The following is a 23,205-nucleotide window of genomic DNA, read 5'->3' as shown; positions in this document are numbered from 1 at the left end:
TAGATATTGGCCATTTGTTTCCTGGGCTGGCCACAGGGGGGAGGAAAGCTCTAAAGGTGTTTTTCAGGTGTCAAAATGCGCATTTACAGTCACTCCCATTGAAGACTAAAGGGCCAAAAAGACTTGATTATGCTAGGGTGTCGTGCAAACAAGTGACTGAGCATTGAAATGTGAACAGGCGCATTACATACAATGAGATTCCGCATGCTGAGCATAGTCAGGTGTAGGGAGTCGCACTAAAAAAATTCTTAGGTGCGAATGAGGGCTTACTTAGATTAATTAAATAACTGATTGAAGTGCTGCTGTCGTCAGTCAGCAAAGCTAAAATAAAACAAAATGATTTTTGCAAAGCAAAATATGCATTACCAAATGACACTAGCTGAGAAAAAGTTGATTTGTAAAGCCTTGTCCACATGGGAAAGTATCAATGCATACCCTGTGCAAGAGCTGTGTTTACTTGCCCAGGGATGTACAGGTAGTCCTATTGGTGTCAATTGGGATGCAGTGGCTGCATGGACACAGCCGCTGCGCTCAATATGACATCTGTGCGACTGTATGTCCCCGAATGCAGACTACGTGAGTTCAGGGACATACACCCATACATATCGTCATATTGGGAGCAACGGTCATGTCCGTACAACCACTGTTTCCCAACTAACATAAATGAGCCTACCCCTCACAGGGATTCAGGGAACACCTGTGCATCCTTGTGTGGGTAAATAGGGTACGTATTAATATGCCCCATGTGAAGGAGGTCTAACATCAAATACAGCTTTAGGGCATCCCCTAAACCTGTAAAGTTAAAGAGGAAGTAAACTCATATATACCGGTATATATTTTTTTCCTGCAAAGTAAAGGCATAATGTGCTAGTATGCATATCATACTAGCACATTATGTGACACCTGCAAACAAAGCCAGTATCTATCTTTGCGCGTCTTCCTTCTGGGTCAGTGACTTCTAAAGAAACGGCACAGTCGGCCGCCGTTCCTTCAAAGCGCATGCGTCAATGACATTTCCGCAGTATACAGTAAATATCTCCTTAAACAGTGCATGTTTAGGAGATATTTACAGTACCCATGGGTAAGCCTTATTCTAGGCTTACCTATAGGTACAAATAATATAGGAAGGTTTACAACCGCTTTAAGATGGTGCACACCTCAGTGGGTTCAGCAGGGACCGACCAAAATATGATCTAACTATAAGTCCCATGAGGCATTGTGAGGCTGACAGTTACAAGCATCATCCCCACAGGCAGAGGCATGATGGGACTTGTAGTTCCGCAACAGCTGGAGGACCGCTATTTTGACACCCCTGATCTAAGTGCCAGACGCTATAGCTACTAGAAATAATCGTATTCTCCAGGCAGGGATGGCTCCTCACCAGGAAAACAGAATAGCTTTGCGGGATGGATTCCCATATTAATACTGACTGTGTTGATGGGGGAATCAAGCATTTTTCTTTCCTGCAACCCATGGTTATGGAAAAGAAAATCACATTATCTATGGCCTGCCTTTAGCCAGCTATGGATGGAGCGATTTTCTTTCCATGGTTAGTTGCAGGAAAGAAAATCACTCAATGTGTTGCTGGGGGAATCAACTCCTGCAGATCCACTGTGTTTTCCCAGTGGGGGGGGGGGGCGGGGTGAGCCCGCTGGGAGAACAGTTATTACTGCTAGTGGCTAAAATAGCTGCTAGCAAAAATCTGACAGGCCAGCCAGTACCCAAGATGACCAGCCAGTACCCAAGATGATGGATAGACTTGAGTACAATTAGCCTGCCTGTACATGGTTCAAATATTGGTCGGTCCCTGCTGAACCAGCTTAGATTCAAACCGTCTACAGACAACTTTGAAGGTTTTATGTATTTTCAATGTCAAGGCTATATGAAAGTCACCTTCATATGTTTTTTTGAGCCATGGATGGGTCAAAATTCAGCTGGTTCTGCAATTCACCCATGATCGAAGGAAATAAAACTGCATAACGTATGGCATGCCTTATTGCTAAAGATGCCCATCCTCTCATGCCATTTGACAAAAGCATGCCTAGCGGCCCAACAAAGGGCCACAATTGACCACCAAAATCCCCAGCATCAATGTAATTTGCCAATTTTATGGTCTGAGCTAATTACATTTTGGATAATACACTCAGTACTACTAAAGCGATTACCCTGATTAGAAAACGGTTTGACGACTATTGTTTACTTCCCCAATAAATCACACCTCTCCCCCCTTTTCTTCCTCCTATGACCTGAGCAGATCCGTTTAGAGCTAAACCCAGGCCATATTATCTTTGCACATGTGCCATTTTCTGATGTCTACAACCAGCTGGAAGCTCTGGATGTTATAGAGAGAACAATAGTTCTTTATGCTACCCCACTACGCTCTCCACCCATCTCACACTTCTGCTGCACGCTACCCCCCCCCCCCCCAAGAAAACATGATTGGGGGGGGTAAGAACATAACATAACAACCATCTACAGAAAGCTGGATACTGCATGGTAACAAAAACAGAGTGTGAATACCTACACCAATGTAGGATCAGTTTAAAGTTCCCAAAGCCACTGAGCACTGCAGCACTGTCTTAAATCAAATTTAAATGAATGTAAAGCTACTTTCTTTTTCATATAGAGTCTGTTTTATATTTTTGCACATTGTATGGCCCCCTAAACACGGTGTATAGGCTTAGTGCATTGTCTACAACAGGAAGCACTATTTTTTGCACTCACTGTGCAAAAATGGAGTCTGTATAGGTTGTGGTGTTTTCTATGTGGAGCCTCCAGCAGCCATGTCAGACTCAGTTCGCTCCCTATGTGCTCAAGGGCCTCATACCACACACGCTGCGAGCGCTCCATCCACACTGCAGTCTATAGACACCATTTATACACGTGCAGCTTCAACAGGCAGGGGCCGGGGCTGACGAGATATTACCGGCCATAGCAAACACGGAGTAGCAGAGCACCGCGCGCACTATTTTTTTTTAAAACTCACGTCGACTAAACAGAATACATATAGATACATATTTTATTTCGGTAAGGGGATATCACTGCGGCAGGCGTTCGACGTACGTATCCGCATTTCTTAATCAACAGGTACGTTATGCGTTTTATTCGGCGTCAGGTAGGCTCGGTAATGGTGGTTTTTGCCACCATGGGCACCCTTCACTACAAGCAAAATCCCCGAGAGGGCACATAAACACACACCTTCTTCCCCTGTCAGGCTGCACTGCGCGCCCTTTCTCTACCTCGCCCCCCCTCTTTCGCCCACGCAGGCTCTTCTTCCTGTTGGCGCGCACCCTGGCTCCTCCCATCCCCCGCCCAGACTGACCAGCCCACGTGTCACGGCTCAGCCAATCAGCGCCGGCACAGGGCGCAATCCGGATTTGACCGGTCGTATTCCGGACCGGGTATAAAAGAGGCGAGCACAGCCGGCGCTTGTTTCATTCGCTCGAAATAACGGCTAGAAGTCTTTGCTTGCTCTTACTCGTTGCCGTCCGAAATCACATCACAATGCCCAAACGAAAGGTAAGCGTATGCACGGGGATATAGGAAAGTCGCGTAGAGGGAATTTGTAGCCGCCACCATAATGGCGGCGACGAGGGGGGGGAGGGAAGTGCTGGCGAGTGTGAGGCGGAGACCGTTATCGTTATTATCGAAGGGAATTTTGTATTAATATTATGATATCCATTATTGTGTATGAGGCGCAGTGAGTTAATTAACTGTCCGTTTAAACTGTGTAACGCGGGAAAGAGTGAGGAGGGGCGGGGCTTCCGCCAAAACAAGGAGCGCGAACACGAAAGGGGGTGGGGCTTACTACCCCTTACGGCTTTTCTTGTCAGGGTGGGGTGATCGGGTGTTGCCGTGGGGGGGTGTTGTGCCTTCATTGTGGCAATGGTGGATCGCGTTGGTTAGAAAGGCGGATTTAATGCGGCATAATTGTATTGTGGACCCGAACCGTGCTTTCATAGCTGTATCGCATATTTAGCGCACAGTCAAAAATCAACTTCAAAATGTAGCCTTAGCGGGTGACATTGAAAACACGCTTTGTTAGTTCGTCCTTAGATCCTTATTAAAGTCAAATTTCATGTTCTGTAAACAATGCTTGGAGGTGATGAGTTATGATCACGTGATGCCCCCTCCCCCCAGCCCTGTAGTCACTTTTTTATTTTCCCTCCGGTTAGCCAGGCTAGTAATGTCTGCAAGTGGATTTTCTTAACCAGAATATCCAGATTGTCTGGTGTCCCCTGCTCTGAGGACACGGAGTGGAGTGTTGCTTTCTCAGGGTCCGTCACTGCTGTGCTGCACTGAGTGGCCATTTTCTAGTATTGTTACATGACCTCTTTGGATAAAGTGTTCAGCAGGGCTCAGACTTATCCAGTACTTGTTTAATCCAGTCCTCTAGATAAACTGCTTTCTCCATAGATGTCTGATCATAACACAAAACAAGGATCATCAACAATGTTATTTTCTGTTTTAAGGAATTGCCTAATTTTTTTTATGTTCACGTGTAAAGGCATCTATGACTTGACAGTGGATATAAAGCTAGTGACAGTCACTAGAGTGTATTTTACTCCTGCTTACTGCCCATAGTAGAAATACTATTTCATTCTTGCCACATGTGCCTTATTTAATTACTACTGTGGTTTTGATCATTTAAAAGCTTGTTCATTAGGTGCAAATGGGAACAAACTTAGTGGTAAATGGGCAGTCTACTAAATTGTGTTCTAAATGGTCTCATTAGTGATATATCACACTGGAAGCTTGAATCCTCGTTTGTGATGTATACTAAAATGGTGGTTGTCTTGTTTTACAGGCTGACGGAGACTCAAAGGTTGAGAAGTCCAAATCAAAGGAAGAAGTAAGTTATTGAGCCTTAGTCCATCTTTTGTAGAAATGATAAACTTGCTTGGGTTTTAATTCCGATATTTTTTTTGCTTTGTAGCCACAAAGGAGATCTGCCCGGCTATCTTCTGTAAGTATCTATCTAAAACCTTTTCACTATTTAAAATATGGTGTTACACAAGTGGCAAAGGCATGCTAAAACGGCACTTAGAACACCATATGCATGCAGAAACTTTAGCACGTGGTTCACTTTCTCCCTCCCTTTTTGTATCTTTACAGAAACCAGCCCCACCTAAACAAGAGCCAAAAGCAAAGAAGGCAGCTCCTCCAAAGGCAAGTATAGAATGTTGTGCGATCGGTGATTTTTTTTCCCTCCAATAGATTTTTTTTTTTCACATGCTTGGAACTATGTTTTGGGGAAAAGAATGTCAGTGAAATTGCTCAAAGCTACTAATTAGTTTATTTTTAGTAAAAAATATTTAACATGGATTAAAATAAAGCCAATTTCTGGTGGTTAAACAAAGTTCTGGCATTGTCCCTGCAACGTCTTCACTGCTTGAACAATATCAGGAATCATTCAACCCAGACTGTCATGCCACATTTTGTTTTATCATTTTAGTGCATTATTCAGGTCCTGTTAATGTTTGGTCTGTTGCATCAAGTAAACCAAAGACCTTTAGAATAAGTCTGGCCTCTTACCACTTGTGCAAATATTGGGAATTTGTTATGTCCCTCCCACACTGCTTTCCTGTCATGTATAAAATGGGGAGTGGGACCCCCCATCATAAAGTCTAAGAAAGATTACATATGCAACAACTGAAACCGCCAATCTTGGGACAGCTCGGCTAACTAAGTGCTAGTTAACACCAGATGCAGTTCTGTGTGCTTTTTTAGTGTAAAAAAAAAAATGCATGCAGTTTTCATGTATTCCAGTGGCTCTAGTTCACACCATGCAGTCAGTTTCCAATGCAGAAACTGACTGCATGGTGTGAACTAGTTATTGAAGTATGTGGGAAAACACTGCATGCATTTTGTGCAGAAAAAACTGCATCTGGTGTGAACTAGCACTTGATGTAGATATTTACTTTTTGCCTAATCCAGTAATGGGGATTTTACACGAGTCATTAGTCCAAACCTGGACATATGCTGTTTTTTTGTTATATATATTTTCCTACTGCAGCTTTTTTAACCTGACAGCTGGCCCTGCTTTAGCTGACAATTTTTCACCCAACTGGGTGGGTGGGGGTGAGCAAATGTCAGATGGGGAACCATACCAAACTTATGCAGTGTATGGTCAGGTTTGTTTTAGTACAAATTGAAATTTGCATTTAATGCGTTTCTGTATATGAAGCAGTACTCTATTATCCACACTACTTCCACCATGACTTTACCATAGTACACCTTAAAAACCATGTGAAGTTTTGGCCCATGTGACAGTTTGGTTTTGATGGCTGCTTTGGTAAAAAATGTTTGTTTCCTCGCTAGCTGTTTGGTTATTTTAAATGGCAAGAGTTTTATGTTCAAGGCCTAACTTTTTTCTCTCCTTGCAGAAAGCTGACAAAGCTCCCAAAGGCAAGAAAGGAAAGGGAGACTCTGGGAAAGATTCCACCAATGCTGCAGAGAACGGAGAAGCAAAGTCTGACCAGGTTGGTATTGCATAATTGTGTGCGCCCTTTCCATGTTTTGGAAGTATTGAAACTAATGAGAGTTTATTTTTTGCAGGCACAGAAAGCAGAGGCGTCTGCTGATGCCAAGTGAACTGTGTGAATTTTGATAATTGTGTACTTCTGGTGACTGTACAGTTTGAAATACTATTTTTTATCAAGTTTTATAACGATGCAGAACTTTGTTTTACTTTTATTTTAAGCTGTGTTTGACAAATGCTTTGTGGGTTTTAATGGGCAGGGTGTGACGTGACGGTGTGATCTTCACTCATTTAACAGCTACATTGAGCCCCTGTGTTTTTACTCCCTCCATTAAATTGGCATAATTTACTTTACGGTTTCCTCTATTCTGTGGGGAAATAGGCAGCTATTCAAGCCTTTACCGTGCCCCGGGTCCTTGGTTTGAAGAAGATGGTAAAGCCAAAGTACACAGGTGCCTGTCCGAGGCAATCTCCATCCTCTTAAATGTGAAGAATCTATCCTGTTACTGATAAATGTTAATGGTTTTTATAGTAATGTATTCTCGGGGCTGGGAAGTGAAGTATATCATGCTTTAGTGTCCTGCCTGATTTGCAATGCCTATAATGACATTTTAAATAAATTTCGGAGTTTGCTCATTAAAAATCTGAGTCTTCTATTACAAAATGTGATATTTTTTGGGGGATCTGAAGTTATTTATTTGCAGAGGTAACAAATTTAGTTAGCATATATTGATTGAACTATAGGTAAGTCTAAGGTTTACCTAAAAAATACTGTAAAGATCACCTAAACATGCTGTCTAGGAGCTATTTACTGTATGTGCGCTGAAGGAACGGCCACCCGTGCTGTTTCTTCAGAAGCCTTACCATAACTGCGCATGCATGGGAGTGATGTTGCGTGACTCGCCTGTCACACAGCCGCTGTCTGCAGACCTGGAAGGAAGATGGATGTAGGCTTCGTTTGCAAGAAAGTTTAACATAATGTGCACGTATGTGATGCATACCAGCACATTATGCCTTTACTTACCTCCAGGTAGATAAACCATAAAATTGCAGCAGTTTTTAAACATGTCTGGTTTTAAGTGCCTGAAGTTGACTTAAAATTGACCTGTCGTGTACTGGACAGTATGTATGGCAGAGCCCAAATGGGGAGGGACAAGTGACAAAGCAGTCAAGTTTTCTGCAGTGCAATTCTATGTAACTTGAAAAACCTTTGCATCTGCCCCAGAACCCTTCTTACCTGAGCTAAATTCAGCAAAGTGTACATGCCTAGCAGCTCCAGCCTCATTGGCTTCAGCTGCTGTCGCTCAAATCCAGCGAGTGCCATGTGGGGCTTGGTCCCACGGTCAATGGTCGCAGCATTGGGACTAGGCGCAAGCCTGCATGGGTGCCCCATGTAATAGCAGCTTTCTTTTGGGGTGCACCTGATAAAGGGGAGGAGCTGGTAAAGCACTACAGAAGAGGATTGGGGCTGCTATGGAAAAGCCTTGCACAGAGCAGGTAAGTAAAACATTTGCTTTAAAAAAAACTTTACAACCCTTTTATGGGATTGGACAGCAACAGCAGGTAAGAATAGGTATCGGATGGATGACCAACACTAAACCAATAAATATGCAACGCAAAGGGTTACAGCACAGGAAGCATAAACGTATTACCAATAGTACCAATTGGTGTTACTGGCTACAAGTTTATACTTCCTGTGCTGTAAACCCCCTCCCTCAAGATTATGGCTACACGCCAATATGCTGTGGTATCTGGCACCCAGCTGCCGCCCATAGCTTATCTGGATAAGCATCTTTGGGAACATGTTACATGGTCCACCTGTGTTTAGGGTGGAATGTGTTACACATTCCCACTGCTTTAGCCTCTCCTGACTTTCTGTTGCTAGGGATCATCCCACCCAGCTGCATCATTTAGAGGGGAGAACTACAGGCAGTGACTGCCTCTGCTGTCAATTTGTCTAGCTCCCCATGAACTACCAGAGCACTGTGTGCTTTAGGTAGTGCACTGTTCCTGTTAGTAACTGCCTGTATGGGGTACAAACTGACAGCAGTGGTTCTGCAATCTGCTGATTGTGGGTGCAATGCTTTGCAGTCTTCTAGTAAAAATGCGCTTTTTTTACCTACAAAGGTGAACGTGTTTAAGTCAGACCAGGTCACTTGGTTTCCATTACTCTGGTCCAGTTCCAATGCCCATGTGACCAGTTCATGTGCTTTTGGCTGAGGGCACCCTCAGTCTGGCAATGTAGCAGTTTGAGTCAAGTTGCTCTTCTATTGATTTGGCTTACATGGGCAGCCAGCCTTTGCTCTCAGCCATCATTAAGCCTTGGCCACCCATGACTGTGTCCCCCCCTGCTTTATATAAAATGATGCAGTCTCTATTATCGCATTCCATCAAATAGTCTTTCAGCTTTATTGGGGCCATATGGATAGTATGTCCGTATTTCATCCATCCATTTTCGGATGAAATACGGACATGTTATCCCTATGGGATGGCGTGCGTCAGCAGATGAACATCCACGGACACCCGGTCTCAGCTATGCTCTGATTCTGCAGGCGGAGGAAATCTCCCCCCAATCTGTCTACGGATCGAGTGAACACTGACAGACTGTCCATGTTCATCTGATTCCCTACATAGAGAGCAGAGATCTGACAGGGCGGCCCCTGCACAATGTGCAGGGACTGCCCTGTCATCTGCGGGATCAACGGAGCGTTCCCCGCTGAACAAGCGGATGAGAAAGGTACGGATTCTCATGGGATCTGTACGTGTGAAAGGGCCTTGTGTTTAGGCTGACTTGGTACTCCATCTTTTATATATTTTTTTTTTTTTTTTCCATGGGCCACTTTTGATGGGTCTTGACAGCTGCTAATCAGTAACATCCCACAAGAGCTGCAGTTAAGGAGTTCTGACCCAGTCATCACTAGGGAATGCACCAGTACATTTTAACCACTTGCATACTGTGCCTATTTGGGCACTTCTCTCCTTTATGTAAAAATCATATTTTTTATTTTTTTTGCTAGAAAATTACTCGTAACCCCAAACATATATCTGCAGACACCCTAGGAAATAAAGTAGCAGGCATTGCAACTTTTTATCTTGCATGGTATTTGCACAATTTTTCAAATGCTTTTTTGGACAAATTGGTTTCATGAATTAACAACCGTAAAGTTGGCCCACTTTTCTTTGTATAATGTGAAAGATGTTGCGACGAATATATACCTAACTTGTCATGCTTTAAAATTACGCACTCATGGAATGGCGCCAAACTTCGGTACTTAAATTTCCATAAGCAGCGCTTTACATTTTTTTTTTATAGGTTACCTGTTTGGAGTTGGAAGTCTAGTGCTAGAATTATTGCTCTCCCTCTAATGCAAGCGGTAAAACCTCACGTGTCGTTTGAACAGCGTTTACATATATGGGTGGGACTTGTGTGTGTTCGCTTCTGAGCGCGAGCTACTGGAGACAGGGGCGTTTTTTATTTTATATATTATTATTCCTATTACAAGGAATGTAACTATCCCTTGTAATGGGAATAGTGTGTGACAGGTCCTCTTTATGAAGAGATGTGGGGTCAATAAGATCAATCTCTCCTCTAGGCTGGAAAGCATGCGATCGGGGAAACAATCATCAATCTCATGCTTTCAGGCGCAATTGCGGCATTGTTTATTTCCGGGGTACACGGGCGTGACGTCATAACGTTGCGCCCAGGCCTCCAACGGTCATGGAGATGACCGGTGACCTTCTGGACACCGGAAATCTTTCCTCATCTGGCAGCAGCTGATTTGTTCTCAGGGCTCCGATGATACAGGAGAGCCCGGGGGGGGGGGGGAGAGAATGTCCTCTCCCGCCACCTGAACGATCAAGCGGCAGAACCGCTGCTATGATCGTTATGGTGCGCAGAATCACCGCCTTAAAAGGATATCTAAATGATGCCTGTAGCTGCAGGCATCATTCAGATATCCCCCCTAAAGTCCAGGACATGACGTCCTACAGTAGGGAAGAAATAGGGGGTATTTATTATAGCAAAAAGTAAAAAATATTGTGTTTTTTGAAATTGTCGCTCTATTTTGTTTATAGCGCAAAAAATTAAAACCGCAGAGGTGATCAAATAGCACCAAAAGAAAGCTCTATTTGTGGGAAAAAATATGCCAATTTTGTTTGGGAGCCACATCGCACGACTATTGTCAGTTAAAGCAACACAGTGCTGAATCGCAAAAACTGGCCAGGTCCTTTTACCTGCATAATGGTCCGGTTCTTAAGTGGTTAAGGATCAGTAAAATATAGTCTCGCCTAGTGCAGTGTGCCCAAAAATTTTTTCAAAGAAATTGAACGTGCCAATTTTCTCTTTCGTTCATAGACGGACACAGCCTTCATTGACCTTAGGGTTATGCTTCTTCCTACCAGGAGATTTAGGCAGAATTCTACAGCACTTAAGGTGTTAAAACTTTCCTTCATGCTGCTCCTCCCAGGGGGCGTGGCTCCCCAGGCATAACCCACACCCTGCTCTAGCAGCTTTAGTTTGTTTCTGCCTAACCGTCTTGCGATTGTTTCTTGCTTTTTATTTTTGTTCCTGCTTTTTTGTAATAACATTTTTATTAATCATTTTTTAAACAAAGGCAAAGACTTTACAACATAGAAAAGCATACACATTCTTACATTAACCCTCATACAACATCATACACATGGTCTCCTTATAATCCCTTATATATGCTAATCTATGGTTGCTCTTATCCAAAAGTGCATGGTGCTTCCTCCTAACCTCTTCTGCCCTTCTTTGGGGTATTCCCCCATATTCACTTTAATGACTCTCTGGGATAAGTGCCTGTAGATACAGAAAGGCTCCGGGTACAGAAACTAATAGAGATGAGAGTATGGAGGAAGGTGTGGAGAGAAAGAGAAGGAAAAAAAAATAAAAAAAGGGGGTGAAGAAATTAATATATTATAACCTTCCTATTTTCCCTGTTCGTCTTTCAGGACAGGTACTGTAGAGAGACACAGGCTCCTCCCCTCACAGGAAACACCGCCTTCCAATTAGGAATTTAAGCCTCATCCTCCCTCAGCTCCTCAGTTTATGGTGTTTCCTCCGGAGGGGAGACACCGCTTGGGGCCAAGGGCCAGACAGCTGGGGAAGCTGAGGCCAGTATTCCTGAGAGGGGGGACCTGTTCTCCCTGGGCTCAGGGCTATTTTTTAAAGCATGGCGTCCTGGTTGGCTGGGGAAAGTCACTTACCCAGGACATCGCCGTGTAGCGTCCCGCGGACATTCCTGGGGTGGATTCAACCGCGGAGGTCTATTTGCTGATCGCACAGGGGTGGCGCTGCAGGCGGGGAGCACGCTCCCTGTGAGAAATCACAGTCGGCCAGGAAGCTGGGCCGGACCGGATGACGAGTGACGTCAGTTCCGGGGGGGGCGGGCACTTCCGCCGGATACGCGTCACTGGTCCCGGACGCTGCAGTGTAAAAAGGCCTGACGCTGGGCTGGTGCGGCCTCTCTCTTCTCAGCCGTAGGGTCGGCGTTTTTGCAGGCAGTCGCGACCACATTCCTCAGCGAGATGTCGGAAGCAGAGGCTTCCCGTGCACCTCCGGATGACGACAGCACCAGCCACTCTAAGGTAAGGAGAACCCTGGGGTGGTGTTCCCTTATCATATTGCACAGCTTCACTGGTGATTTTTTTGTTTTCTTCTCCTGGTGGTCGGGGAGTTTGTTGGTGTAGTGTGTCTGGAACCCTGGTGGTGGTTGGTCCTAGAACACTCCTGGTGGTTACCTGTGTCAAGCGCTGGGCTCTCTCTTAATCTAGCCTCCACTTTCTTCTGTGTTTTTCAGAAATCCACAGAAAAATCAGCCCACAGCAGGAAGAAATGCCCTTCCTGCAGATCTTCCCTTAGTGAGAGTTGGAACAAAGCACTTTGCAGGAGATGTATTGAGGGGCTGGTTAAAGAAAGGGAGGCAGAGCAGGCATCTGAATTAGCAGCTTCTATGAAAGAGCTTTCTGGCACCTTTCAATCGTTTAAAGATATTTTTGCTAATTTTCAATTGCCCCAAAGCAGCCCTTCTGTAGCGCAACAGGTAATTCCACCCAATCCTGAGGTTCTTCCCTCTGGGAGTAGAGAGAAACCTGCGGATATCAGAGAGGATGCTGAGGAGGAGCAAGACAGTGCCGCTTCTAGCTCCCAAGAGGAGTCAGATAGTGAGAAGACAGAGGCAGGGCCCTCAAAAGTCTCTCGCTACAAGCTTTCCCTTGAAGAGGTGGAAGAATTATTGGAAACTATCCACGCTACTTTAGGGATAGTTGAGGAGAAAAAGACACTGTCACTCCATGACCAGATGTACAGTGGATTGGGAGAACAAAGGAAAAGGGTTTTTCCAGTCCATGAAGTCCTGGTCAATGCCATCAAAAAAGAGTGGCAGGACCCAGAAAGGAAACCTTTCTTCTCAAACTCTTTGAAGAGAAGGTTTCCTTTTTCTGAAGAGGAGGCTTCAGTGTGGAACAAATCCCCCAAACTAGATGCTGCCTTTTCGCAGGTATCCCGACATACGGACTTGGCGTTTGAGGACATGGGGGTCCTTTCAGACCCCATGGACAGGCGGATGGACTCGCTATTAAAAAAGTCCTGGGATGCTTCCCAGGGGAACCTTAAGCCAGCTATGGCAGCAACAGTGGTGGCCCGTAATCTAGAGCATTGGCTCTTACAGATCAGGGCACATATTGAGGCCGGAACGCCTAAAGAGACTATACTTTCCTCTTTTCCAACTTTACTGAGTGGCGTGCGGTATTTAGCGGACGCCTCAGCAGAGTCAATCCGCATGTCTGCCAGGTCTGCAGCTCTATCTAATTCTGCAAGAAGAGCTCTCTGGCTCAAGACATGGCAGGGGGATAGCGCCTCAAAGGTTAAATTGTGCGGGATCCCCCTTACAGGAGATTTATTATTTGGGCCAGGCTTGGAGGCTGTCTTAGATCGTACAGCCGACAAGAAGAAGGCTTTCCCCTTAAAGAAAAAATTTGGGGGACAGGCAAAGAAAAAATTCTGGACCCAAAAGAAGGTGGAAGTCCCCAAACCTGAGGGAAAGAAAAAGTTTTGGGGACCAAAAGGGAAAGGCCGTGCCGGGGCGCTTTTTCGTGCTCCTGAACAGCCCCAAAAACCTCAATGACGGAGTCAAGGTGGGAGGAAGGTTGGGGGCCTTTCTCCCACAGTGGGAGATGATCACCAGCAACCAATTTGTGCTGGGGATCATAAGGAGAGGGTACAGACTAGAGTTCTCAAGTCCCCCCCCATCCAGACTCTTAGTCACCAATTTGCCGCAGTGCAAAGAAAAATCTGTGGCTCTGCTCTCCTCTCTTCAGGAGTTGGAGGATCAGGAGGTGGTAGTTCGGGTTCCATCGGAGGAGATAGGAAAGGGCTTCTACTCCCACATATTTGTGGTCCGCAAACCTTCAGGGAAATTCAGGCTTATACTGAATTTAAAACCTCTAAACACCTTGGTCACGTACAAACGGTTTCGGATGGATTCCATCTATTCCGTGAGGACGCTCCTCCTTCCGAACTGCTTCATGGCATCCATAGATCTAAAGGATGCCTACCTACACATCCCAATAGCGGAATGCCATCAGAGATTTCTCAGACTGGCCGTGAGGTCCAGAGAGGGGACGTTTCACCTACAGTTCAAAGCACTCCCCTTCGGGCTCTCCTCTTCCCCCCGCATATTCACCAAAGTGATGGTGGAGGTACTAGCCTTTCTACGTCTCAAGGGCATGCTGGTGGTGGCATACCTGGACGATCTGCTATTTTTTGCAGACTCCCCGACACGGTTGTCCCAGGACCTCCAGGTAGCAAAGGAGATTCTGGAAAACTTAGGTTGGCTACTCAATCTGGAAAAATCCAGCTTGACGCCCTCCCAAAGAGTCACTTTTCTGGGATATGTACTGGACTCAACCAGACAGATGACTTTTCTCCCAATAGAAAAAGTTCAGAAGGTGGACAATGTAATATCACTTCTTCAGAGAAGCGGCCAGCTTCCGATAAGGAAAGTCATGTCAGCTCTGGGGTTATTAACATCTTCTCTTCCTGCAGTGCAGTGGGCGGGTATGCATTACCGACCCCTGCAACTGTTCATACTGAACATTTGGGATCACAAACCGGAATCCTTGGATTCCCTGATATCCATACCGGTTCACATCAAGAGGTCCCTTTGGTGGTGGAGGAAGGGGGCGAACCTTTTACAGGGCCTGGATTGGATCTCCCCGATCTCCAGAACAGTGACAACAGATGCCAGTGGCTCCGGTTGGGGAGCACACCTGGACTCCCTTCTGACACAGGGTCGCTGGGCAAAAGAGGACTCGCAAAAATCTTCGAATTGGAGAGAACTAAAAGCGATAGAGTTAGCCCTCAAAGCCTTTCAGAAGGAGCTGCAGGGACAGCATGTTCGAATCAGGACAGACAACTCCTCCGCAGTAGCTTATGTCAACAAGCAGGGGGGCACCAGGAGCAAGTCCTTATGGGATCTGACAAAGTCTATTCTCATATGGGCGGAGGCCAATGTCTTGTCCCTCTCAGCCATACATCTGAAGGGAGAATTAAATCAGGTCGCAGACTTCCTCAGCAGGAAGAAACTGAGGGAGGGCGATTGGGTTCTGAATCAAGAAGTCTTCAGAGCGATCACTCAAAGATGGGGTCTTCCGGAGGTGGATTTATTCGCCTCAAGAGAAAATGCCAAGACTCGGCTCTTTTTTTCCCTAAACAGGTGGGATGGAGCTCTGGCGGTGGACGCTCTGGCCCAAACCTGGCAGTTCTCCAGGTGTTATGCTTTCCCCCCTCCGGTTCTAATACCAGCAGTCCTGAGGAAACTGCAGGGGGAGAACACAACACTGATTCTCATCGCACCTCATTGGCCCAGGAGACCATGGTTCTCTATCCTGAAAGGTTTATCGATAGAACCTCCTTGGATTCTACCAATCCGGGAGGATCTCCTTTTACAGGGTCCAATCTGCTGCCCGCAGGTAGAGAGGTGGAATCTGGCAGCTTGGCTTCTGAGGAAGAGCTGCTGAGGGGCAAAGGGTTTTCAGAACGCCTGGTTGAAACACTCTTAAGCTGTAGAAAGAAGGAGACACAAGCCATTTACCAAAAAGTGTGGAAACGGTTTAACATCTGGTGCGCAGAAAGCTCCTTCAGTGTCAACAGCTCTGTGGCTGTTTTAGAATTTCTACAAGCTGGAGCTGATAAAGGGCTGGCAACTAGCACGCTGAAGGGTCAAGTGTCAGCTCTAAGTGTATTTTTTGAAAAACAACTAGCATTTGACCCTTGGGTCTCTAGATTTTTTAAGGCTTTGAGTAGACGGAGACCTGTAAAAACCTCCAACTTCCCAGTTTGGGATCTCTCATTGGTTCTTCAGGCCTTTACAGTAGAACCATTTGAGCCTTTAGACAATTGTAGTTTAAAAGTGATCACTCTCAAAACAGTATTTTTAGTAGCGATCACTACTGCCAGGAGAGTGAGCGAACTTGAGGCCCTATCTATTAGGGCCCCCTTTTTTCAAGTTTTTCCGGATCGCATCATTTTTAAGACAGATCCGGCTTTTCTACCAAAGGTAGCTTCTAAGTTTCACAGAAGTCAAGAAATAACATTGCCTTCTTTTTGTTCAAATCCTGTGAGGGAACAGGAACACAAGTTTCACAACCTAGACGTTAGGAGGTGTGTCCTACAATATTTGGATTACACAAATCAGTTCAGGAAAGCTGATTCACTATTTGTTTTGTTTTCTGGGTCCAGGAAAGGGTCTAGGGCTTCTAGACGCACGATAGCCAGGTGGTTAAGGGCAGCCATCGTTCTAGCTTATTCTTCTAGGGGAGTAGAGCCTCCACAGGGTATCAAGGCTCATTCCACCAGGGCAGTAGCAACTTCCCAAGCAGAGTGTGCTGGTGCTTCCCCGGAGCAGATCTGCAAGGCTGCAACATGGTCTAGTTTTTCAACGTTTGTAAAACATTACAGACTGGACCTACTTTCAACCAAAGACCAGGCTTTTGGACGCAAAGTACTGCAAGCAGTTGTCCCACCCTAGGGTAAGGTGCTCGCTTATCCTCTCTACAGTACCTGTCCTGAAAGACGAACAGGGAAAAACGGGGTTACTTACCGGTAACATCCCTTTTCCAGGAGTCTTTCAGGACAGCACTGGTACCCACCCTCTTTGTTGTAGGGGATATTATGGAAACTCATCAGACGAGGCCGTCAGGTAAGATGTAATTTTATACTTTTATGACGTGTTCTTGTGTCTCCCCAGCTGGCCGGAGGTACTCTGGAAAAAACTGAGGAGCTGAGGGAGGATGAGGCTTAAATTCCCAATTGGAAGGCGGTGTTTCCTGTGAGGGGAGGAGCCTGTGTCTCTCTACAGTACCTGTCCTGAAAGACTCCTGGAAAAGGGATGTTACCGGTAAGTAACCCCGTTTTTTAAAACTGAAAGGTTCTGAAATATTGTGAGTAAAAGGGCATTCTACCACCCTCTCCGTCCTCTTAATGTAAGGGGAGAGGGGAAAAAAATAAATAAATAAATAAAAAAAAAAAAGAGGGACACCCGTGTGAGCTGAAAATTTTATTTAAAAATGATCTTATGACCTTCATATTTCAAAGTTGAAGGATTCTAAAGTATTTAAAACTTTCAATTCTACCATCCCCATCCTTTTGAGATGAGAGAGAGAAGAAAAAAAAAAAAAAGGAACCCCCTGTGATAGCTAAAAGTTTAATTTAAAAAATTATAATTATGACCTTCATATTTCAAAATTGAAGGATTCTAAAGTATTTGAAGGTTAAAGGGGATTCTACCATCCCCGTCCTCAAAGTGGAAAAAAAAAAGGGGGAGGGGAAAAAAATACCAAATATTATTTCTACCTCAAGTATTATCGGTCTAACTAAATCATTCCCGTAGTGAGGGGCACCCATGTGATATACTTATTAAGTTTAGGATTTCTATTCTAACCTAACTTTCTTCATTTCTAGATGAAGGATTCAAAATAATGTGGAAAAAAAAAAATTACTCGTGTGTGAAAAGATTACACTCTAGCCTTCATATTCAAAGACTGAAGGATTTTAAGGTATTTCTGCCATCCCCGCCTCTCAAGGTGGGGGAGCGTGAAAGAAAAAAGAAAGACAAAAAAAAAGAGGAAAAAGGGGCCAGGGGGGGGTGATCCGGTGAGACCTCACAGCTCCATCTCCTCCTCCCGCTCCCCCTCACTTCCCTAAACCTCCTCCATCTCTCCCACAACTCCTCGTGTCTCATCCTGGAGTTCCTATGGAACGACCATAGTTCCTCCATCCCTCTAACTCTATCCATCTCACGGAGCCATTCCTCTACGGTAGGTGCCTCTTTTTTCTTCCAATTCCTGGGGATAAGTGCCTTAGCACCATTTAATAAATATGGGACCAATGAGCCTCTATATCTTTTCCTTGTCATCCCCGTATTATGAAATAGACATTCCCAGGGATCTTGTTTCACCTCATGTCCACATATCCTCTTTATCTGTGCCAGTACTTCCTTCCAATATTCTTGTATCCGGGGGCATACACTCCCTCCCTCCCGCACTCCCTCCAGCACAAGGGTGACATCCCGCTATCTATTCTGTGCATTTTCGTTGGGACATAGTACCATTTACAGAGAAGCTTATAATTCATTTCCTTGATCTTAACGTCCATTGACGTAGAGTGGACATATTCCAGTACCTTCCTTTTTTTTCCATACCTATTGTTTGATTCAATTCTACTTCCCAACTTTCAACCATTTTTAATGCCTCTAGCTTTCCATTAGGTGTCAGTATCTTATAGATGTTAGAAAGTCCCTGCTTTCCTATTCCTCCCCGGAGTGTACATTTTTCCCATTGGTTTAAATCATTAGGGGCTCGTAATGGCTTTGGCAGGGTAGATATAAAATGTTTGACTTGTCTGTATCTCCTGGAAATACTCCATATCTTTCTCGAAGTTCCGAAACAGAGCATAGAACCTCACCCTTCATCAAATCCATCAATTTTAATGTTTCTGAGGTTCCCCACCTCAGATATATGCCTCCCTCTCTCCCTGGCTTAAAGTAATCTGTACCCGTAAGAGGCATCAGTGGACTATTATATGGCCATTTTTCCCTTTTACATATTCTGTCATAAATTTTATACGTTTCTTTTGTAATTGTAGGGATATCTTGGGGTAGTCCTCTGCATTGCTTCGGGACCCATATTCTTCCTCCTAGGTTGTCAACACTCAGGCTTTCCTCTACTTCTACCCATTTCTTTTTTTCCCTTCCATCTCTCAGGAACCAATCCGTCATCCTCCTTAAAACTGAGGCCTCGTGGTACCTTTTGAAGTCGGGGCAATTGGAGTCCTCCTTCCTGTCTAGGTCTAATTAGAGTTTTTACTGCTATACGTGATTTCCTTTCCCTCCATATAAATCCCCCCATTATCTTTCCCAATATTCTAAAAAAGGCTTCTGGAATCTTGGTCGGGAGGGTCTGGAAAACATATAGAACTTTAGGTAGTATCATCATTTTTATTGTATTTATTCTTCCTACCCAGGATACTCTGCTTACGATATAACCTTTTAAGTCTGATTTTAATTTTTTTAATAAAAGTATATAATTATCCTCATATAGGTACCTTTCTGTAGTGGATAGGAGGACGCCCAGATACCTCATTCTCCTTTGCTTCCATTTGAATGGATATAAAGCTTCAAGATCTCTGCGTTCTCTATGACCCACCGATATGCTCAGAATCTCTGTTTTCTCTTGATTAATTCTTACATTTGAGATCTCGCCATATCTCTCATATTCGGCCATTATCCTCGGAAGCGTTTCCCTCGGATTAGATACATACAGCATCATGTCAACCGCGAACGCAGAGATCTTGTGCTCCCTACCTCCCACTTCTATCCCCTCTATCTCCTGATTCATCCTTATTGTCTCCATTAACGGCTCCAGTGTCAGGACAAACAGAAGGGGAGAAAGCGGGCATCCCTGGCGGGTCCCGTTGTAAAGTGGGAATCTATCTGACAAAGTGCCATTCACCCTCACCTGGGCCGAGGGACTGGAGTATAATGCCCCTATCCACCTAAGCATGTTTGGGCCTAGTCGGGCATGTGACAGGGTGGCTAGCAAAAATTCCCAGTCCACCCTGTCAAACGCCTTTTCGGCATCCAATGACATAAACAGTACTGACTCTTTGCTTTTTTTGGCCTTTTGTATAAAAAATAAAGTTCTCAGGATATTATCCCTCGTTTCCCTTCCCGGTACAAATCCCGCCTGGTCATTCTCTATCAATCCTGGTAAGAGAGGTCTTATTCTCTCAGCCAGGATTTTTGAGTAGATTTTAATATCCACATTGATCAGGGATATGGTTCTATAACTTGCACATAGTGAGGGATCCTTGTCTTCTTTCCCAATCAGGGTTATGTGGGCTCCTAAAGCCTCTTTGCGTATTCTCATGCCTCCCCCAATGGAATTCATATACTTCTGGAAGAAAGGCACCAGAATCTCTCCAAATCTTTTAGAATAGGCTGATGTGTACCCGTCTGGACCAGGACTTTTTCCCATCGTAATGTTCCTTATAGTTTGACTTATTTCGTCTTTTGTAATTTCCCTTTCCAAGTTACTCATTACTTCCTCCGATAGGCCCGGGGTCTTTACTTTTTCTAAATATTGTTTAATTTTCATTCTCTTATTCTGGGTTTCTATTATACCTTGTTTTGAATTAACCTTGTATAAATTTTGATAGTACTCCTGAAATATGTTAGTTATTTCCTTCGTAGAGTGTCTCAGTTCTCCCTTTTTATCTTTTATCTTTGAGATGAAATGTTGTGAGTTTCTTGGCTTGATAGTCCTTGCCAAGAATCTCCCTGGTTTATTCCCCATAGCATAGAAATTATTGTTCATTTTATTGAATACCCATTTAGTTTCCTGTTCTAATAGATTACATAGGTCCTCTCTCTTCCTTGTTAATGATTTATATACTTCTTCTTCCTGTGATCTTTTATGTAGCTGTTCTAGGCTCCAAATTTCTTCTAATAACCCTTGCTTCTGAGCCTGCCTAATTTTCTTTCTTTTAACTTTTTCAGCTATTAACCTCCCTCTCATGAATACCTTGTGTGTTTCCCATAGCGTTGAGGGGGCCACATTTTCTATGTCGTTCTCCTGAAAGAATAGGCACATATCCCTGTCTAGATCATCGGCTATCTTGATATTGTTTAGGAGAGATTCATCTATTCTCCATGCTTTCTGCTCCAGCGGGACTTCCCCCACATCTACGGACATCACCACTGGGGCATGATCTGACAACGTTATAGATTTTATGTCCACACTTCTCAACCCTTCCAGTAGCCGATGATCTAGAATGATATGATCAATTCTTGAGTATGACCTATGGACTGATGAAAAATATGTAAAATCTTTCTCTCTTGGGTGTAAAATTCTCCAGGCTTCTACTAATTGCATTTGGTGAAGTTTATGTTTAATTGCCCTTAGATATTTTCCCTCTGACCTCAATGAAACCGGTTGGGTATCCAGAGATGGATCGAAGACGAAATTAAAATCTCCTGTAAGGATCACCTTACCATCTCTGAATCTTTCTAATTTGTTTAGAATTTTCTTTAAAGCGGTGGTTCCCCCTAAAACAAATTTCTAACAATACATTCGTAAGACCCGTTACACTGCGGGTAGGCTGGCTTTTGTTTTTGTTTTTTAGTACATACCTCGATCTCGCCGTTTCGTCCCTTGGCGGTGGGCGTTCCTAGTTGATTGACGTTTCTCCGACGGGCGCATACTGCGCGTCAAGACTTTCCGACAGAAGCCGAACGTCATTGCGCAGGCGCCGTATAGAGTCGGCTCTATACGGCGCCTGCGCAGCGACGTTCGGCTTCTTTCGGAAAGTCGTGACGTCACGTATGTGCCCGTCACGACGGGCACATACGGGACGAAACGGCGAGATCGAGGTATGTACTAAAAAACAAAAACAAAAGCCAGCCTACCCGCAGTGCAACGGGTCTTACGAATGTATTGTTAGAAATTTGTTTTAGGGGGAACCACCGCTTTAAGTATGCTGCCGATCTCACGTTAGGGCAGTACACATTTGCTAATGTATATTTCAGGTTAAACATAGAACCTTTAATGAATAGGTATCTTCCCTCTGGGTCTGTTTCTATAGCTTCTGGGATAAAGTGTGTGTTTCTATCAAATCCGATTGCGGAACCTTTTGACCTTTTATTCGGGGAGTAACTATGATACCAATTAGGGAACTCTTTTGATTTTAGTCTTGTCTTAGATGTTATTTTTAAATGAGTTTCTTGTAGGAACACTATATTAACTGAGAGTCTCCTCATATCCTGCAGTATCTGATATCGCTTATTTGGGTTGTTTAGACCCCGTACATTGTACATAGCAATTTTTAATGCAGCCATTTTGTATCCTTCTTTGAATCAGACTCCTGCATGACAGAGGGGAGCTTCCCGGTCATTTCTGAGACCACCAATCTTAACCAGCATAGCCAAGTCACAATCAAACTACTTAGAGACCACATATACCACATATACCCCCCTCCCTCCCCCCAACCCCACCCCCACTCACATTGTACCACAATGTTTAGACTCCCTCGATCTACGCCCATCCAGGCGACTTGCCGAGCGGGCCTTCCTTGGGGCCTTTAATATGTCCCCCCCTCCTCCGGTTTCCATCCCTCAAATTAAGGACAGCTCCCGGATTTAAGGGGGGGGCACATTTACTCCATGTTTCCTCTCCCCCTTAGACCTGACTAAGCCTGCTTACCACTTGATACTTCCCGCCTCTTCCCCCGCTATTCCCCTCCTCCCAGCCCCCTCTGGAGGCAAGAAGGAAGGGAAGAGCCGGAAAGAAGGAAAAAAAAAAAGAACCAAATCAGCAGAAAATGGCACCCTTCAAAAACAAAAACAAAAAAAAAAAAGAAAGAAAAGGGAGAGAGACAAAAAAGAAAATAGTCTCTCAGTTTCTTCAATTTCTTATAGCCCATTCCTTCATATAGCTCAAGTCCATTCTGGGCTCTAAGCTCTTTTCCAATCTTGGTCCTTCCACCTCTTCCAGACCGGAGGTCTCCTTTCCCAATTATCAACCTTTACATGTTGTATACTTAATTTATTGCAAAATTCCTCTACATCTTCAGGGAACCGAATGTATGCCGACACTCCCTGATTTTTGGCCGACAAACATGCAGGAAACCCCCCATCTATAGATAATGTTTTTTTCCCGGAGATGGATTGTCAACGGTTTTAGTGCCCTTTTCCGGGCCAAAGTTTCTGGGGATAAATCTGAAAATATTAGCAACAATGTTCCTTTATATTCCAACGAAACAGAGTTTCTTGTGCTTTGGGACACTAGCTCTTTCTGCTCAAAATCCTGAAATCTTACTATAGTGTCCCTTGGTGCATCCCTCTGGGCATTATATGACCTTTGTATTCTGTGTACCCTTACAAAATGCATCTGGGCAGTTGGTTCTCGTTTAAGTGCCTTATTGAATATCTCTCATAAGGTTTCACCCAGTTCTCCGTCCTTTACATCTTCCGTGAGGCCCCTTACCCGCAAGTTTTTCCTCCTGCTTCGGTTCTCTTGGTCCTCTAATCTGTATCTTGTATTTCTTATCTCCACCCAATCGATGTCTGCACGGCCTCTCAATTCGTCAATTGCATTTTTATGCTCTTCCAGTTGTTCTTCTAAACCTTCTACCCTCCGTAACACACTCT

General features: G+C 44.5%; 1 protein-coding gene across 1 annotated transcript; it reads left to right on the top strand.

Moving 5' to 3' along the window:
* Nucleotides 1-3,386: 3,386 nt before the first annotated feature.
* Nucleotides 3,387-7,129, top strand: HMGN2 (high mobility group nucleosomal binding domain 2). Its single transcript, XM_040338011.1, has 6 exons — nucleotides 3,387-3,519; nucleotides 4,808-4,852; nucleotides 4,937-4,966; nucleotides 5,116-5,169; nucleotides 6,387-6,482; nucleotides 6,559-7,129. The coding sequence occupies exons 1-6, from the start codon at nucleotides 3,505-3,507 to the stop codon at nucleotides 6,592-6,594; spliced, it is 276 nt and encodes a 91-aa protein (XP_040193945.1). The 5' UTR covers nucleotides 3,387-3,504; the 3' UTR covers nucleotides 6,595-7,129.
* Nucleotides 7,130-23,205: the final 16,076 nt, after the last annotated feature.

The sequence above is a fragment of the Rana temporaria genome, chromosome 2 (genome assembly GCF_905171775.1).
Source record: "Rana temporaria chromosome 2, aRanTem1.1, whole genome shotgun sequence".
NCBI classification, from domain to species: Eukaryota; Metazoa; Chordata; class Amphibia; order Anura; family Ranidae; genus Rana; species Rana temporaria.
This window is presented reverse-complemented; position numbering and strand designations above follow the sequence as displayed.

Excerpts from the sequence above, each read along its gene's own strand:
- HMGN2 (XM_040338011.1), top strand. Across the intron at positions 4,853-4,936 it reads AGTCCAAATCAAAGGAAGAA|CCACAAAGGAGATCTGCCCG; the intron begins GTAAGTTATTGA and ends TTTGCTTTGTAG. Across the intron at positions 5,170-6,386 it reads AGAAGGCAGCTCCTCCAAAG|AAAGCTGACAAAGCTCCCAA; the intron begins GCAAGTATAGAA and ends CTCTCCTTGCAG.